A 20,000-nucleotide genomic window follows, 5' to 3' on the forward strand; every position below is an offset into this window, starting at 1 on the left:
AAACTAAACCGTGTTTCTTGTGTACTGCTGTATTGTGCACTTTAATTTTTACCAATTCCTGTTTTTGTTTCATGTTGTTCCTGCATGCTAAAAATGTTGCAGAAAACAGGAAGTTGTCTTAAATGGGCATCACTGCGTCCCGAGGAGCATCTGCAACTTGTTGACAGTTTGCAAAAAGGTGTAGGCACAACGCTGGGGGTTTCAAAATGTGCACTGTGGGTGTGATGATGTGTGGACAAAACTGTATGATCATGTGTGTCATTGCACTGTAATGTCTAATGCTCCAGAGTGTGTGTGTTTATTTTATGCAAACACTTTGTGCTGTTTTTTTTAAGGAAAAGTGCTTTATAAATAAAGTTTGATTTGATATAATTTCTGATAAAATCATTTAAAAATTGTTCAAAACACTGCATAAGGTGTGTGTGTGTGTGTGTCTCAGAAAGCTGGTCATGTTGTGGTTTTAACTGCATGTGTTGCATTTTTGTTTGCACTGTTGAGCAGATCAAATACACGCTGTCGAGAACTGAATCTGCCAAAATCACAAATAAATCCAGAAATATGAAAATATGTCAATAAACTAATTATTATGCAGATAAATAAATGAAATAGCTCTTTTTCTATTGGAAAACCTATCAAATGTGACAACATATTCTTTTATGTTATTTTCAATTGTTTAAACTTTCTTTCAATGCTTCGGTTTTATTACTTTTTCATGCCATTTTCACTCTTTTTTTTTAAAAAAATGTTTTTTATTTCTTTTCATCTTTATTTTTGTCTGTATTTATTTCTATTCTTTCACATTTTTTTTTATCCCAAAATAATTTGTTTTTTTCTATTTAACATTTTTGTTTGTTAATTTAATTTTGTATTCAAAGTCACATTTTTGTCATCATTTGGTTTAGTTGGTACATGCTGCCTTTTGGTGATGTCATCAGAAAGCATGACGATTTTCACAGCTATGCTGATAATATGCACCTTTACATCACCATGTTTCCTGGTGACGTAGAACCAGTAAAAGCCTTTTAAATCTGTATTCTAGATATAATGTCATGGAAGGCAGAGAACTTTAATGTCATGGAAGGCAGAGAACTTTAACAGCTTAACCAGGACAAAACTGAAGTTTTAATTATAGCGACTGAAGACAAAAGGAAAATCATTTTATCCAAACTACAGAATTTTAAAACATCTCAGCGTGTGACAAATCTGGGTGTCCCCATCAGCTCTGAGCTGGATTTTATTCCATGTATCAAAAATGAAACAAAAGCAGAATCTTATCATTTTAAAAACATCGCCAGAGTCCTCCCATATGTTTCTCTCTTGCCAGCATGGAAGCGCTGATGCATGCATTGTCAGTAGATGAGGCCGCTGTTCAAGCCTTGAGGCAGTGAGGTGACAGTACTAACCACTATGCCACAGTGCAGTCGTGCTGCTGATTGCCCATGTCTGGGTGACTGTGAGGGTCTTGCACTGCAGCCCTATGGCTGTAGCTTAGACCCCAGCCTGATCTGGGCAGTTCCCAGTGCTGTGGCCTCTGGTTATTAGCAGGCTGGGTTCTGGTATGAACAGATTCCCAAGATAGCGATTTTCTTTTTTTAAAAGAACCAGTTTATTTCCATATGAGTATACAGTGGGGCGGGGTGTGTGGGTGGTTGTGGTAGTGTGGTCAGTGCATGTGTGTTGAATATTTGCATGTGTGTTTATGTGTGAATGAGGCATTTGAGAGAGTGATGCTATGATCAGAGGTGTGTTTTAAAATGGTCAGGTTTTATATTGGATTTAAACTTGTTTTATATAGAAAACTTCGTGCCACTTTTTGTATGAAAAGTGCTTTTCAAAAAGAATGAGTTTAGTTTAGTTGAGTTGAAGAAAACTTGTGGTTGTCCATTACAGAAAGGGTCAAACCCTGAGTCTGCTACCATGCCAACTGACTCCTTGAACATAACCTGCTTGCTGGGAGATTTTATAACTACGGAACAAGAAAGGAAGGAAATTTAGGGCTTGGTGGCTTATTCCTTCCTTTTATTGATTAAACATGGATGGAAAGTTAGTCCAGTTCATTTTGCCACCACATAGAACCAGTAAAGATGGTGTTGTAGTGGAAAGAACATAGTAAACCCAAAAGAGTTCTAAAATCCTGTGTAATATCTTCCTGTTGGTTAACACTTTACCTTTGATTAAATAAATATAAAAGGATTTCAGATGTGTGCTGTCTGTTTGTGTCTGAGCTGTAACATCATGTATGTGGCAACACACTGGTCATGAATCATTAAAGGAGACTTCTGTAATAATTTTCTGCAGTTAAATTTGCTGGGACAACTTGACCCAGCCAAGTTGGAAACTGAAGTAAATGTTTAAAGTATTCTCTAGATAGATTATTTCTGATTAAATGGAAAACTTTATTATATCGCTTCCCAAGCCTCTGTAATGATTAGTGAAGGTCTTAAAGAGCAGAAATGGGCCCAAACACACTCTCACACAGGTTGGCAGGACAATGGACAGGGCTAATCACCCCCTGCAGTGTTCAATGTTAGAAATGCCTGAAGGAAAAAAAAATATTTTAATACCATGTTTTCCACCTTTTTTTTATTTATTTATTTATTTGTTAAAAAAAAATCTATTTCTGGAACATAATGTATGACCGGGGGTTAAACCCCAAAAAAGGGTAATGATACTGATACTGTTCAATAATAAGTGCAGAAATAACCAACAACAAAAAAAATGTGGTCATATCAACAACAAATATTCCCAGATATTATATATATATAGCAGTCATATTGAGTATTTATGTTGACTCTACAGAAATTAGGACAATGCTCATTTAATAAAGAAGTTTATTACAACACTACAACTGTTCCCTTGCCAGATGTGTATTAAGTAATGGATATAATCAAGAAATCCTTTTATTAGGTGTCTACAGCTGTCACACCAACAACGGTTAACGTGTGAAGTGAATCACACCAGTTAAATCATTCAACCTTGTTCCCAAAAAAACCCCAGAGTACAATCATTTTCATTGTGTTACTGATCCTGCTAATTATGGACTAGCTCAATATTAATTTAGTTTAAGATAGTTACTTTTCATTCATAGTTCACTTTTTCAATTTTTAAGTAGTTCAAAATTCATTTCAGTTATGAGAGATTATTGACACACTTTTATCACCTGACTGTGTAAAAATGGCCAAAGTAAATGAAAAGCAAAACTTCACTTATTCACATAGAACAAATGAACATTAGCCATCATATTTTTAAAATGTCCCCAATTATTCATGTAAATTTTAAATTAGGCGTTGCTCTTTGTGACCAGGGGTCAGATCAGCCACTAAAACCATATTGCAACACTACGTTTAATATTATCACAGTAAAGACTGCCTTCAGAAGCACTACTGATAAAATTATTTGATTGTAGATGTCTATTTTAATTTTAACATAATTTTCTATCAGCAGTATTCTACTAAGTGTAACAAGGATTGTCTTTTAATATCAGAAACTATACTACTATTGTAGACACTTTAATTCACATCATTTTATTTTACACAGTTATTCCATTAACCAAAATAAATCCGTCTCCTGCTCAATTGATGCTTCATGTGGTTCACGCTCCATCTATTCAAGCTTGGACTTCTTTGTCTTTATCAGTAATCTAATGAGACAACTACAGAAAACCCAAATGAAAGCAATGATTGACAAAGCAAATGCCATAAGGACTGCGATCACATCCACGTTGTGGTAGGCATACCAGGGCAGTTTATATGACTCAGTGCGCAGGTGTGCTGCACCTTTGTGTCTCATGACGTACTCCATCCAGAAAACAGCGCTGTCGATTGGTTTCATCGGTTTGTCATGATGGAGCTCTGACAGTTTGATCATGTTCTGCTTGTAGGGCTTTGTTGGGTCTAATATGTTCTTCAGAGCACTTGTAAGAGATTTAACATCCATTGTCGTCACTTCGACGATCTCAGCAACACCACGGGCCTTCATACGCACCATGTTGTCATACTGGTCAAAGATTAGCGGGATTCCCAGAACTGGGACTGCATGGTAGATGGCCTCATAGAGGCCATTGGTACCCCCATGTGTGACAAAGACCCTGGTTTTAGGGTGGCTGAGGATATCATTTTGGGGCAGCCATTCCACTAGCATGGTGTTGTTTCCAAGAGTAACTGGTCTTTCCCCAAGATGCCTCCACAGAACCTTCTGAGGGAGGCTGGCAAATGCTGAGGCAATGGTTTCTGATATGTCAGGGCCAAGGTCACTCAGTAGGGTTCCCAGGGTCATTACAATCACTCCATGTTCACCAGAGCTCTGAAGAAATCCCTCTAAATCTGATGGAAGAGGTTTAGATGGCTTACCCTGGAAGCCCCCAATGTAGATGACATTGGGCATTGTGGGACGAGGAAACTCAAAGGTGAAATCAACCCTCATCAACCAGAGATCAGCTGCTTGGATCAGAGACATGGTGCTGACATTATGTCCAAAATAGTGCTCACACACAGACTGGTACGGCGGATTGGTCACATGGTGGTACATGTAAACCAGCATACTGTGGTAGATTATATTACCGAGCCTCTGGAGAAAATCCATTTTGTCAGAGTAGTAGGAGAACACTACTGGAATGTAGGACAGTGGGGAAGGAGCGATGGCAAAATGTGCCTCTCCACTTAAAATCCAACGTACATTGAAAACCAAGGGAAGCTTGAGATAATGTGCCACTAGCGCTCCAGCTGGAAAAGCAGGATCTGTAAGAACGAGGTCATATCCAGTGTCCTCCAGCTCCTTCATCAGGGTTTTATTCTCAAAAATGTTGGCGACCAGCTTTGCCACAGTCTGCTGGTTTTCACCAAACAAGTTGAAAGTATTCCTATAAAATTCAAAAAATGCCCACAGAGAGCCTTGATTTTGACGGATTACCATGGACCTCTTCAAGAAAGAAGTCATAAACTCTTGGCTCTCAATGTTTTGGGGCTGTTCCTGGGGGATGGTGATGGAGGTGTAACAGGGCGAAAATTCAGAAACGTACCAGCTGGTGGAGGATCGAAGCACTGTGATCTGGTGGCCCTGAGAATGTAGGGCCTCCAGAAGGATTTTCATGTTAATCCAGTGACTCCCATCTACTGGAAAAACTAATACCTCCCCACCATCGCCACTAGAAGGCAGAGATGCAGAACACAGCAGGAAGAACGCCACAGCTGAGTACAAACCCATCACTGTAAAAGAGATACAGAGATACAATGAATTAGTTGTTTTCTGTAAAGATTCGGTCTATTTTATAGAACTGTTTTATTAGATTTTAATTGGTTTATAAAGTAGTTGTTAAAATTTGTCATGAGCAACCCATCATAAATAAGCATAAGAAAATCAGCACCTATTTTACAAAAGTTACGGTAGTCTGATGCATTCTGATATAAAGGTGGACACTACTAACAAAACAAAACTATACATGGTATTTGCTCAACAAATGAAACAAACTGACATGAAACTTATCTGCTTGTCTTAAGCCGCATTCAGATCCAGAACAGTCCTGGAGACTTTCTAAAAAATTTCCCACCTTCCTTTGGTCTGATTTGCTTTCAGCCTGCGCTTCACTCAGGTAGACCAAACCAATAAGCCCCAGCTGCAGCCTGGAGAATGGAGCGGGGCTGGATATTGGGTGGGGTTGGACGTCCAATGGGCATAGTTGGATGTCAAATGGGCGTGGGGTTAAGGTTAGAGTTAGGGTTGGGGTTAATCCAATCAAAATGATGATCCAGCCCCGCCTCATTCTCCCGCCTGCAGCCACGGCCCTCTCGACCAAACCACCTGAATGTCACGCAGTTACAACAATGGCTCACTAGGGGGGAGAAAAGACCACTGGCCAAGAAGAGTCAAGAAAATTGACTGGCCCATTCTTAAAACACCTCATTCACTACAAGTAAACACAATTTTCTCTATTCATTTCAAATTTATATTGTCTTCTAAAACAATAGTTCATTTAATGTAAACATGTTAATTATATACTTGTACTTTTTTGTACTAAGAAAAAAAGTGAAGTTTTCATTATTTCGAGGTTATTATGCTGTTAAATACATTCTGGAGATCAATGTGCTGAATGTGTAATCTAAACTAGGAGGATTTCTAAACTCTAAATGTAAATTTAACTGTGCAACCCTAATCACTCACTTCTTCTTCTGCAAGTACTTTCCAGATAAAAATCACACCACAAACGCCTTGTTCTTGAAGTTGTTATGTCATCATATAAAGTTTAATCAGTCAGTAAAATGGTAATCAGGCCATCCATCCATCCATCCATCTTCTGCCGCTTATCCGGGGTCGGGTCGCAGGGGCAGCAGCCTAAGCAGGGAAGCCCAGACTTCCCTCTCCCCAGCCACATTTGCCAACTCTGCGGGGGGGATCCCGAGGCGTTCCCAGGCCAGCCGAGAGATGTAATCCCTCCAGCGTGTCCTGGGTCTTCCCCGGGGTCTCCTCCCCGAGGGACGTGCCTGGAACACCTCACCAGGGAGGCGTCCAGGAGGCATCCTGACCAGATGCCCGAGCCACCTCAACTGGTTCCTCTCGATGCGAAGGAGCAGCGGCTCTACTCTGAGCCCCTCCCGGATGACTGAGCTCCTCACCCTGTCTCTAAGGGAGAGCCCGGACACCCTGCGGAGGAAACTCATTTCAGCCGCCTGTATACGAGATCTCGTTCTTTCGGTCACGACCCACAGCTCATGACCATAGGTGAGGGTAGGAACGTAGATCGACTGATAAATCGAGAGCTTCGCCTTCTGGCTCAGCTCCTTCTTCACCACGACAGACCGGCGCAGAGCCCGCATTACTGCAGACGCCGCACCGATCCGTCTGTCGATCTCACGCTCCATCCTTCCCTCACTCGTGAACAAGACCCCGAGATATTTAAACTCCTCCACTTGAGGCAGGACCTGACTCCCGACCCGGAGAGGGCAATTCACCCTATTCCGGCTGAGGACCATGGTCTCAGATTTTGAGGTGCTGATTCTCATCCCAGCCGCTTCACACTTGGCCACGAATCGCTCAAGCGAGAGCTGGAGATCACGACCAGATGAAGCCAACAGGACCACGTCATCCGCAAAAAGCAGGGACCCAATCCTGAGGCCACCAAGTCGGATCCCCTCAACACCTCGGCTGCGCCTAGAAATTCTGTCCATATAAGTTATGAACAGAATCGGTGATAAAGGGCAGCCTTGGCGGAGTCCAACCCTCACCGGAAACGAATCCGACTTACTATGCGGACCAAGCTCTGACACCTGTCGTACAGGGACCGGACAGCTCGTACAAGGGGGTCCGGTACCCCATACTCCCGGAGTACCCCCCACAGGAGCCTCCGGGGGACACGGTCGAATGCCTTCTCCAGGTCCACAAAGCACATGTAGACTGGTTGGGCAAACTCCCATGCCCCCTCCAGGACCCCAGAGAGGGTATAGAGCTGGTCCACTGTTCCACGACCAGGACGAAAACCACACTGCTCCTCCTCAATCCGAGATTCGACTATCCGGCGGACCCTCCTCTCCAGGACCCCTGAATAGACCTTACCAGGGAGGCTGAGGAGTGTGATTCCCCTGTAATTGGAACACACCCTCCGGTCCCCCTTCTTAAAAAGGGGGACCACCACCCCAGTCTGCCAATCCAGCGGTACTGCCCCCGATGTCCACGCGATGCTGCAAAGGCGTGTCAGCCAGGACAGCCCCATAGCATCCAGAGCCTTAAGGAACTCCGGGCGGATCTCATCCACCCCTGGGGCCTTGCCGCCAAGGAGCTTTTTGACCACCTCAGCGACTTCAGCCCCAGAGATAGGAGAGTCCACCCCTGAGTCCACCAGCTCTGCTCCCTCATGGGAAGACGTGTTGGTAGGATTGAGGAGGTCTTCGAAGTATTCCCTCCACCGACCCACAACGTCCCGAGTTGAGATCAGCAGCACCCCATCTCCACTGTACACAGTATTGATGGAGCACTGCTTCCCCCCCCGAGCCGCCGGATGGTGGACCAGAATCTCCTCGAAGCCGTCCGGAAGTCTTTCTCCATGGCCTCGCCGAACTCCTCCCATGCCCGAGTTTTTGCCTCGGCAACGGCCGAAGCCGCATGCCGCTTAGCCCGTCGGTACCCATCAGCTGCCTCCAGAGTCCCACAGGCCAAGAAGGCCCGATAGGACTCCTTCTTCAGCTTGACGGCATCCCTCACTGCTGGTGTCCACCAACGAGTCCTGGGATTACCGCCACGACAGGCACCAACGACCTTGCAGCCACAGCTCCGGCTGGCCGCCTCAGCAATAGAGGCACGGAACACAGCCCATTCGGACTCAATGTCCCCCGCCTCACCCGGGACATGTTCGAAGCTCTGCTGAAGGTGGGAGTTGAAGCTCGCTCTGACAGGGGACTCAGCCAGACGTTCCCAGCAGACCCTCACAACACGTTTGGGCCTGCCAGCTCTGACCGGCTTCCTCCCCCACCATCTGAGCCAACTCACCACCAGGTGGTGATCAGTTGACAGCTCCGCCCCCCTCTTCACCCGAGTGTCCAAGGCATGTGGCCGCAGGTCCGATGATACGACTACAAAGTCGATCATTGAACTGCGGCCCAGGGAATCCTGATGCCAGGTGTACATATGGACACTCTTATGCTGGAACATGGTGTTCGTTATAGACAATCCATGACGAGCACAGAAGTCCAATAACAAAACACCATTTGGGTTCAGAGGGGGGGGACCATGCCTCCCAATCACTCCCCTCCAGGTCTCACTGTCATTGCCCACATGAGCATTGAAGTCCCCCAGCAGAACAATGGAGTCCCCAGAAGGAGCACCCTCCAGCACTCCCTCCAAGGACCCCAGAAAGGGTGGGTACTCTGAACTGCTGTTCGGTGCATAAGCACAGACAACAGTCAGGACCCGTCTCCCCACCCGGAGGCGGAGGGAAACTACCCTTTCATCCACCGGGGTAAACCCCAACATGTAGGCACCAAGCTGGGGGCTGATGAGAATGCCCACACCTGCTCGGCGCCTCTCACCATGAGCAACTCCAGAGTGGAAGAAGGTCCAGCCCCTCTCGAGGGTACTGGTTCCAGAGCCCAAGCCATGCGTCGAGGTGAGTCCAACTATATCTAGTCGGAACCGCTCAACCTCGCGCACAAGCTCAGGCTCCTTCCCCACCAGAGAGGTGACGTTCCACGTCCCTAGAGCCAGCTTCTGCAGCCGGGGATCGGACCCGTCAGGGTCCCTGCCTCTTGCTGCTGCCCAGCTCACATTGCACCCGACCCCTACGGCTCCTCCTGCAGATGGTGAGCCCACGGGAGGTTGGTAATCAGGTAATCAGGCAACACAATCAAATTCTTGACAAATTGTTGCACACATTTTTTTTAACAGCCAAAACCTTCTTGCATGTTTATCTGTGTTCCTTCTTCTTTGAATTTGTCCATTTTCTCAGTTAGATCTTTCCTAAAATAATGCAATAATGCTAAAAACCAGTTAAACAAGTCAAAATCTGTCCAGATATCAGTCCTGAGGGCCTCATTCACCAACATTTTCTTACAAATCTTCCCAAATTTGTTCTTAAGTTGAACTTGAGAAGTCTTTCACAAAAACCCTCCGACTCATGAACATATTCGTAGAACACAACTTCGTTCATTTCTTTTTTCGGAAACTGGAAACTTCGGAAATTTCAACCTCTCAGAGGTCAAAAGGACGGTCCAGCCGGCTTTAATTTGCATAGTCAACAAAAATGCCCATAAAAGCATTTCCTTCCTGACAAGGAGAAAAATGTGCATAATGACAAAAAGTTAAATAAAAAAGAAAGATGATAATACAGATGTGCACTGAAGCCTTATTTTCCTACTTTTTACAGTGTTAAAGTAGTTGTAAATAACCACATGATGAGCTTCAGATTAAATAAAAACAGCTTCATGGTCAAACGTGGCATCAACTCCTAAACTTGGAAGCAGCCTGCAGTCCCATGAGCATGTCAGCATGCATGTCCTTGTGGTGTCATGGCTAAAGAGGAAGGTGGTAGACTGTAAAATGAATGATTTTTACATAGCCTGCTGTGCCTTCTACACATGGTAAAGCAAATTTCTACCTGCTGTGGCATCATTTTAGGATGCAGTTCATCTACTGAAGGAGTGCTGCATCTGATTCATTCTTCAATTCTTCTAATTTCTTCATAAAATATCTTATTATTTTATAAAGACACTGTTGTAATGAATTTGAATGATTAAATTCTATATTCAGCAGGTGCATCTGGGATTTGAAGGTGACGTGGACATTCATAGAGGGATTTAGCGGTTAAAGAAATTAATCAGTGTGCAGTCTAATGGACTGATACTCTTAGCAGGAGCAGCTATGCGTCTCGGCTGCCATTTCTTGAATAAATGTAATGGATGAAAAATAGCTAAATTTTTCCAGAGGGAAGTATAACATTAGGATACTATAAAAGCTTTCTATTTATCCTTAAATAGCCAAATACGATTTTATCAAAAGTCATGTAACAATCAAGCAAAAACATTACTGTAACTTTATTATTGTATTTTGATTAATGAAACTGCAGAAAAACACCACAAACACTGATTTTGTTCAGATGTTCCTCACTCAGATGTTCGTAAGAGTCCTCCTCAGCATTAGTAGGATTTGTTCTTACCTAAGAAAGAATCCAAGAGGTGAGGTTTTTGGTGAAGGCCACATATTTTGTAAACTTTTAAAGTTGGATTAAAAAACAAATGCATTTGTAAGAACTATTTGTCTCTTATATTTTGTCTTATATCATCTCTTATCTTTGTTACTGCAGAACAAAATGTGCCAATACAGTGTTCACAATCTGGTTTGAAAGTGTTTTTTACTGTTTGTCACCACATCCTGACCAACATATCAGGAGAGCATTCAGCTACAGCAGGATGTGGTGAAAAGATTAATTTAGCTGTGATAAATGAAAACTGAAACCTTGTATGTGCAAATCTACATAAATTATAAGGAGAAAACATACAGTCAGTAAAAAAAGTTAAAAAGAATTTAAGCTCACCTCAAGTTGCCTCGGTCTCTGTGACTCCCAGAAGAGACTGAGGGGAATCCAATGTCCAAGCTGGTTGTCATACCACCCTCCTTCAGCAAACCACAGGTGAATGTATAACTTCATGATCCTCGCTGAACTTTTCTGTCAAACCGCCTGCTTTACTTTGCTCTGCAGTGGCACTGCAAACCAAATCATAATAAAACTTCTGTTTTCGACTGGATTTTATATTTATATTCATGGGAAACAATATGAGCGCTGTGTCTATATATCAACCCTCTGCATGAAAGTGTCACTCCCATCATTAGATGAGGGTCTCTGCGCCCACAAGGCCTATTTTAATACTTGTTAAGATGTGTAAATATCGGTAATGTGTATTACTGGTGTCATTAAAAATGCCATACAGCAAAAAATAAAAAATAAAAACTTTCAAGATGTATTTAAATGTCTAGAATTATTATTTACACTGATAATGAAATTGCTTGGCACTGTCTTGATGTCCTGCCAACAGGGTTTTTCCAGCTGTATGACCTCAGATATTTTACAAATTGTAAATGTGTCTTTGCTTTCAGGTTTCTTTCCTTTCATTCTTTTCCTTAAAAACAGCCGTTGTCAAGCCACTACTGAATAAGAAAAACTCAGACTTGTCAATCAATGATCAGCTACAGGCCTTTATTGAATCTCTCCTTTCTCAGTAAGATTATAGAAAAAGCTGCTCTTCAACAGTTACACAACTTTCTGACACTAAATAGCTGTTTTGATGTCTACCAGTCAGGTTTTCGGCCACACCACAGCAATGAGACCGCTCTAGTTAAGGTCTTGAATCTGCTTAAGCACAGATAGCAGCAACATTTCAGTCCTTGTACTCCTCAGTCCTGCTTTTGACACAGTCGACCATAACGTCTTACTAGACTGGCTGAAAAACTGGGTAGGACTCGATAAAAGCAGGATGCGTTTAAAGCTGGGGTAGGTAATCTTGCTCAGACATTTTTTTTTACTATGGGTGAAGTGGTTCCTCGTCCTGATAGTAGTTTATACATTTTGTTATCATGAACAATAAGAAATATAGTTAGATCCCTCAGTTTACTGTAAATATGTAAAAAACTCTAAACAATCCAAACGTTCGGGCCGAATTGAGGTTGTTCATTTCTTATGTTTTGTAAGCTTCTTTTCCTGGCTCCCCTCCTCCCCCTCCAGCAGTACATTCCTGATAGCCACACCCTGCATATAAACAGCATGTTAGGATGGAAATACAAAGTAGTGAAGAAGAAACTCGGAAGGCAAACATGGCTGAGAAAATGCAGGAAGGATTTCCCGACCCGGCTCGGTTTATTTGCCTCCTCCTGCTAAACAGCCGAGAAAGAGAAAATCGTTGGTGGAAAAAGCTGTAAACTAGAAAAGCACTCAGAGAGCGCAAATCTCCGCCGAGACCTTTAAAAAGTTCGTGGATCCAAATGGTAATACGAATCTCCACCAGAATTAAATCAGTTCTTCCTTTCACATTTCCAACAACGGGGAGTGGCTGTAACTGGCCTGCAGAAGGCTGGTTGCTGGACTTGCTTCGGGCACAGACGGGGCAGGCAGCTACAAAGTCCTGGATATCTTTGGCCAGGGTAGGCCACCAGAAGCGCCAGGAGAGGGCGCCCACCACACTGGAAGGTGGGACGGTGGCTGTAGGTACCCTGGAGGTCTCAGCTGCCTCAAACTGCCCGGAAAGGGCGTCTGGCTTACCATTTCTGGAGCTGGGCGCTAGGAAATAGAGAAACGAAACCGATCAAAGAAAAGAACCCATTGTGCCTACCTTGAGTTCAGCCGTTTAGCCATCCAGATGTAGGCTAAATTGTTATGGTCGGTCCAGACCACGAAAGGGTGTTCTACCCCCTCCAGCCAGTGCCTCCATTCTTCCAAAGCCAGTTTAATGGCCAGGAGGTCTCTATTACCCACATCGTAGTTTTGTTTGGCTGGCAGCAACCGCCTAGAAAAGAAAGCACATGGGTGGAGTTTCCCGTCAGAGTGCTGGGAAAGGACAGCTCCGACTCCAGACGCAGATGCATCAACCTCAACAATGAACTGGCAGAAGGGGTCAGGCTAAATCAGGACAGGCGCAGAGGTAAACAGAGTCTTAAGCCGTTCAAAAGCGGCATCTGCACCAGCTGACCAACGGAGAGTGACAGAAGATGAAGTGAGAACAGTTAAGGGAGCAACAACAGAACTATAGTTATGAATGAAACGACGACAAAAATTAGCAAAGCCAAGGAAACATTGAAGCTGTTTGCGAGTGGAGGGGGTAGGCCACTCCAGTACAGCCTTTACTTTGTTGGGGTCTGGTCTCAACTCCCCACCCGCCACCACAAAACCAAGAAAGTACACAGAATTAGTGTGGTAGTCACATTTCTCAGCCTTCACAAAAAGACGGTTCTCCAGGAGCAGAAGCAGGACCCAGCCGAACATGCCACCTATGTTCGGCCAGATTGCGAGAGAAAATCAAAATATCGTCCAAATAGACAAACACAAAGTGGTGGAGAAAGTCTCTGAGGACATCATTGACTAAACACTGAATCACAGCAGGTGCATTAGTCAAACCAAAAGGCATTACAAGATACTCAAAGTGTCCGAGGGGTGGGTTGAAGGCGGTCTTTCACTCATCACTTTCACGGATGCGCACAAGGTGATAGGTGCTACGTAGATCCAACTTAGTGAAAATCCAGGCTTCCTATAGGACTTCAAAAGCAGAGTTCATCAAAGGCAGAGGGTACTTGTTCTTAATAGGGATTTCATTAAGTCCACGATAGTCTATGCAAGGGCGGAGAGTCTTATCCTTTTTCTCCACAAAGAAGAAGCCTGCCCCTGCTGGAGAAGTGGATGGCCGGATAATACCAGAACTGAGCGAGCCCGAAATGTTCTGCTCCATGGCCTCCCACTCAGGTTTAGACAGGCTGTAAAGCTGGGCTTTGGGCAGAGAGGACCCAGGCAGAAGGTCGATGGCACAGTAATACAGTCGCTTTATTTGCAATGAATACATTCTTTGTTGTGCAACATTGTTGGATATGAAGTGTAGTTAATTAGGCAACATAGAGCTGTGATTACATGGATCTCTACTAACATATGAAGAAAATACTTTATTATATAAAGTGCCGTATGCACAATATTTAGCTATTGTGCAGTTGATTAACCACAAAGAAGATTTCTGTGTGTGGAGTGTGCAAAATTGAACTTTACAAATAATTACACCTGCGTCACTTCACCTGCATGTGGTAAGAGGGGAGGAGTGGGATGACACATTTATATAATGCATACCGTGACCACTGATAGCTGGGCAAATTCAATCACTGTCCTATCATTCCGTTACAGGCGTTACTATAGCAACGTGTTAATCAGCTGGTTCAGATCAGCTGACAGGTGAGTGAGAGAAACGTGCTACTTAACAGCTGTTTGACATAGAAACTATAGAAGCCAACATAAAATAGCTCCTCTAGCCTACTTTAGTATATTTAGTGAGTTTTGTACTTGAAAAAAGAAAAAAGAAACGGAAATAAATGTTTGTTATAAAATGTTTACTGTGTGGGACCACGGTGATGACGACGCCTAGATTCTGTGTCGGGCCGTGAAATGCAGCTCCTCGTTTAAACCTACATATTGGACTGTTTCTGTTTGCTGCTTCATGACTTGAAGGGAACTTATGTTATAACAGTTTAACAACACCAATAAAAAAGTCTCATTTATTGAATTGATCACTTACGACAGATTCCTTAAAAACTGACTTAAAAACATAAAGCTCTAAACATTTTAATGCAGGAAATGGAAATGAAAAAAATAAACGTTTCCGTTTAGCTAGGCTATGTATGTATTTACGTGTATTTATTAGCTTTTCATCCACTGAAAATACATTTTAATGGGTATATGTGTCACACAGAGTTCTTGTGATTCCAGACGACTTCCCACTACTAAGGAACGGAATGTCAGACAAATGTCAGGGGGAAAAACATTCTTTTATTAAAAGTCTATAGGTAAAAAGAAAGTCTTTTCCTTAAGACAATCCTCTAAAAATTGTCCCACACAAGGGCAGGGAAGTTGGGTCAGCCTTGGGCAGTCCAGTGTCCTGCAGGGGGGAATCAACTGCAACCAGCATGGGGCGTGTCCTCCTGGATGCACGCTGATATTTGTGCCACTGCCCGCCTTGGATTTAGCCACGGTGCTGCCAGGGAAGACCACACATCCAGCCACCCACACCCAACAGCTAAGAGTGTCAACCTTCCCTTGACTTAGCTGTTCGTTGGGATTGGGTTCTCTCCAGGCTGGTGATCCTTGCTCCAGTTCTGACTCGTGTCCCGGTGTTCTTTTCGTGCCCCCGTAAGCAGCCACAGTCGTCGCTGTCGTCCTGTACTGCAACGCTGTCCCTCCTTGTTGCTGTTGCTGGTGCCAGTGTTAGTCAGTTCGAGCCTCATACTCCCAAACCTGCTGCCTTTATGCAAAAATCATGCATAAAAACAATAAAACCAAAACATAAGGGCAAGGTTTTCTGATAAATAGTTCAGTCCACTTTGACATATGTGGTATTTATATTTGCTAATGTAATTATTATTTTATGCCTACAGTATAAATGAATGCTCTCCTGATGCTTAGATGTCAGACAGTCCACCGTGCGTGACTGAACAGTCACTGACACGTTGTACAATCTGACTTATAAACATCTTCACTGACGCTGTCTGTCTCTAGGCAACCGGGACTGTCCAACACACGCAGAGGGGAGGAGGCTGCATCGTCGCAGATTCTGCACGAAAAAACCTTTTTGCTGACTGCTGTGTTTTCAATTTAATTAATTATTTTCAGATTGAGTGTTGATGTGTGTAACCGACGTGTGTAGCTGCTGGAAAGTTATGAAAATATGGAACAAAGTGCGTCCCGTATTGGTTCAATACGCACAGGATGCAACATTTGTCTGTCAATTAAAGGACGATTCTGTATTTAAAGGGACGGGTGGCAACCCTAACCTCCACCCAAAACCAAGACCAGAGCTCCTGTCAATAACAGGGTAGTGCTGGGTTAACCAGTGGAGGCCAAACACAATAGGATGTTGAGGGGAATAAAAAAACCGGGCGTGCTCATGGTGGTTACCGGAAACAACAACATGAACAGGCTCAGTGCGAAATTTAATGGTAGAGATGATCTGACCATTAAGAGAGGTGGCTGCAAAGGGGGGATATAATGCCTCCAGACCAAATCGTGGTCCAGCAGGCTTTATTCAGAACCGGAGTCAATGAGTGCAGAAACGGAGAAGAACCCCCCCCCCCAACAACAATTTGGAAATCAAGGATTAGGGAGGAGCAAGAGGTAGTGGGTGCTGGAAGTCTGCTCGGCAAATGTCCCACTGTCACTGAGAAACACAAAACAGTCTGGCAAAGAATAAGAAACAGCCAGGCACATAAACATCCACGAGAGAGAGAGAAGCACAGGTGAAACACATGAGGGCAACCGGATCCTGACAATCAGGGTCTACTTTCTGTTAAACACTGAGAGGACCTGAAATTAGGAGATAACATTCTCATTTCCTACTGTGTTCCAGGTAGATTTACTGACACAGTAAGACACACCTTGATTCTCTTACTTCTGTACTAATATCACATTTCAGCTTTGTCTAAACACCAACATTTATTGAACAGCAAGTCATTTTGAACAAGCAGCAGAAAAGGGCATAGCTTTGTGATGAGGATGTTAAAACAGGTGGTTATCATGTTATCAGCAGAACACTTCATAGTATTGTGTATGAAGTTGTTTTCATATAGTTTGTTCTCTTATATCATGATGAATAACATCTGTCAGACTAGAACAGATTTGGTTTTTTACCAAAAACTCCCTCAGCCTGTAAAACGTGTTACCCAGTGTGCTTGTTTCAAAACAACGGTCCGTGACAGTCATGTCTTGGTTTTCATTTCAAATGTCAAGCCTTTCCCAGCTGTTGAGCAGTGAGGCTAAACATATCACAAAGCCAACAGCAACTGCTGTGCATTAAAACGGCCTGTCTGCTTCTGGCTGCAGCTTTGAAGCAGAAATGTTGCCGAGTCTTCATCTGAATGTGCATCAACTCCTCAGCAACCTTTGCCTCTTCCCTGACGCTCCCTCTGAGTTCTGCCATGTGTGCACGTTGTGAACTCTGGCCCTGACAAACATTAAAGGACAAGCCCGGCAGGCTGCTATCATATGTCCCATGAGTCGTGAAAGGAGAGGGCTCAGAGAGGTGGGGGGTGGGCTGAAAATGCTTTGGCACGGGGGTTCAGTTTCTTAAAAAAGAGCATCAGCTCTGTTGCTGCTCGCCAAATAATCCCGTTTAGCTTGTCGACTGTTTGCTTGGCTGCAGGGTTTGTGAAGAATGGAACTTCCTCAGGCGGAAAACGTGCGGCGCCGCAGATGTGACAGCGCAGGTGAGATACACTCCCTCTACAAACACACCTCATACACCATCTGGCCCACAGCCGACTTCACTCTGACCAGGAGAAATAAAGACACGTGTTTATGCTTCATGCAGACAAGAAACACTAACTTCCCTTTAACCAAACAAACTGTCATCAGCTGGTAAAAATAAACACACAGGAAGTTGAGAGGAGCCTGGTTTAAGCAGTACTTTTCTATATTTTTCCCAGGTACTTTGTTTACAGGTAATAAATACTTAAGTACACTTCAATGCATGAGTGATCTGAATGCGGAGTGGCTTTGTGGAAAGGTTGGGGTTCTCCAACAGGTCCGACAGCTTGCCTCAAAGAAAAGCCAGAGGAAAGATGCTTTGTGGTGTATAAATTTGCCCAATTCTGGTAAAACTCCTCTTCCACTGTTATGTGTGCATGAATCCGAACCAGACTGAGAACTGGAATACTTCATCAATAAGTTTATCAATCATCCTTCGTGTCTGTATACGTAAGAGGGGAACCAGAATGAGCAGAAACTGATGAAAAGACAAAACCTGCATGGCTGCTGTTTGTGGCAGAATGCATTGAACTCAGTTTCCCAGCAGCCTTTGCATGTTGCTCCTTTTCTGATTGGCTGAGATCATCCTCAAAAAGGAAACACTGTGTTTGCACCACTTATTGTCCAGTGAAACCACTCTTCTAACTGGGTCTCTATTTAAAACGGGCAATCAGCCGGGTGTGTTTGGCGTGAGCGCCCTTTTTAAATCACCTGCTGTGGCAAACGAGTCTGAGTTTGATCATAAACTCAGAACGGAGAGACACATTTATGAGAAAATAACAAATTCACTGTATAATTAAGCCAACAGTTCAGCACTTCAGTACTTTGTAAAATAAAATCATTTGTTATCCATCGCAGTGGGATGTAACAGTATTTGCCATCTAAACTTCAAATAAGTAACACAACTAAACACACAATTAAAGGCAATGTGGCAGTAGCTACTGTGCCGTGATGGATCGTTACATGTTCGTGCTTCTCAGATTTGACATAGATGGAAAAAGCAGGAGTCATTTCTTCCAGTTCTTGCATCTAGATGGTGCATCATGAGTGTCTGTGGTTTCAGGTGGGCTAAAATGTCGGCAACGTTAATAATATACAGTCCAGTTTTTTCTTTTAGTATTCAAGCCAAGCGTGAACTGCAAACCACGTCTCCTATGGAAAGACTTTGCTTTGGTTGCACTGACAGTTCATCCCTGGGCTGGCTGACATCTGAAAGAAATGCTGATTATAAAAAACATAAAAAAAACAAACAATGTCTACAAGGAGCTATGGATGGATTTGTTTCAAAGCACCTCCACACCCAAAGTCAGCTTTTGTCACTGGAATCAAAATCAGATCCCATTATGTTCCATGCAGCAGACAGATGTGCAGACGAACGGACACGTTTGTCCGTCTCCTGCATCATCTAATATACATGGTTAATTTTTTCCATTTTCAGGGGCTTTGCGGAGCTGAAAAACTCTGATCAGATTGATATCAGTTAGATTGATTAAATAATTATCCACGTAGACCTATGTCTTCTACCAGGAATCTTGGTGTCATGGTGGACAACCAGCTGACCTTAGAAGTCCATGTTCACCTTGGTTGCCCAGTCTCGCTCTACATCAGGACCTATCTGACAGAATACACAACACAGCTCGTGTTTCAGGTCATTTCCCGTATCGATTACTGCAGTTCCTTACCGGCAGGTCTGCCTGCATGCTCAGTTAAACCTTTGCAGATGATTCAGAATGCAGCAGCATGTCTGGTCTTCAACCAGCCCAAAAGAGCTCATGTTACTCCACTGTTGATTATTCTTTACTGGCTTCCAGTTTCAACACACATCAAATTAAAAGCTTTGCTTCTGGTTTACAAAACAACAACCTAAACGGCTCCTGTCTCCCTTCACTGCTTAATCCAGAGCTACAGTTCTTCTAGACAGTTATGCTCTGCCAGTAAAAGACGCAAAATGCTCCCACAACCAAGCGGCACAAAATCAGTTGCTAAACGTTGGTCCTCTGTTGCCCCTCCATGATGGATCAATCTGCCAAACTCCAAGTTCTTATCCACTTTTAAGAGCAAGCAGAAAAGCTCAGCTTTTCAAGGCACATTTCCACACTTAGCTTACAGTAGATCTTATACCTGTCAGAATAAATAAAAATTCAATGAAATTGAACCAATGAAAGTCAGACATTGCTTTTCAACCATGCATTTAAAAATAAACTCATGAAACAGGCTTGGCCTAAAACAAGGTAAACTTAACTTAATATTTTAATACAACCTTTTGAGGCAATCACAGCAAATCAAATCAAACGTTTCCTGTAATTGTCACTGAGACTTCTGCACCTCTCAGCAGGTATTTGGGCCCACTCCTCATGAGCAAACAATGTCAAATGTCTCCGGTTTGGATGTCTTCAGATGCCATGTTTTAGCTCCTTTCAAAGATGCTCAATAGGATTTAGGTCATAGAAGGCCACTTTAGAATAGTCCAATGTTTCCCTCTTGGCTATTTTTGGGCATTTTTAGCTGTGTGTTTTGGCTCATTGTCCTGTTGCAGGAC

At 43.5% G+C, this 20,000-nt stretch overlaps 3 protein-coding genes across 6 annotated transcripts in view; 1 reads left to right on the plus strand and 2 right to left on the minus strand.

Moving 5' to 3' along the window:
• Positions 1-20,000, minus strand: part of LOC306755498 (6-phosphofructo-2-kinase/fructose-2,6-bisphosphatase-like) — a gene marked incomplete at its 3' end in the record, with an annotated part of 158,060 nt that overhangs the window by 58,805 nt on the left and 79,255 nt on the right. The gene's annotated exons all lie outside the window — the stretch shown is intronic.
• Positions 3,604-5,202, minus strand: LOC306755321 (UDP-glucuronosyltransferase 2B17-like; the record flags this gene model as incomplete). The annotated part of the gene is made up of 1 exon (XM_079239674.1): positions 3,604-5,202. The coding sequence occupies one exon, from the start codon at positions 5,200-5,202 to the stop codon at positions 3,604-3,606; it is 1,599 nt and encodes a 532-aa protein (XP_079095800.1).
• LOC306755497 (6-phosphofructo-2-kinase/fructose-2,6-bisphosphatase 1-like) overlaps positions 17,294-20,000 on the plus strand; it is a 27,145-nt gene continuing 24,438 nt past the window's right edge. For 2 of the 4 annotated variants that reach the window (XM_079239898.1, XM_079239899.1), the window contains exons 1-2: positions 17,355-17,421; positions 17,641-17,655. In XM_079239898.1, the coding sequence (XP_079096024.1) occupies positions 17,370-17,421; positions 17,641-17,655 (67 nt within the window). In that variant the 5' untranslated portion in view covers positions 17,355-17,369. Of the gene's footprint in view, positions 17,422-17,640; positions 17,656-20,000 lie in introns of all 4 variants that reach the window. The other 2 variants (XM_079239900.1, XM_079239901.1) reach the window with 2 other exon arrangements.

This window comes from Telmatherina bonti (genome assembly GCF_933228915.1).
Source record: "Telmatherina bonti genome assembly, chromosome: 4".
Classification (NCBI taxonomy): domain Eukaryota; kingdom Metazoa; phylum Chordata; class Actinopteri; order Atheriniformes; family Telmatherinidae; genus Telmatherina; species Telmatherina bonti.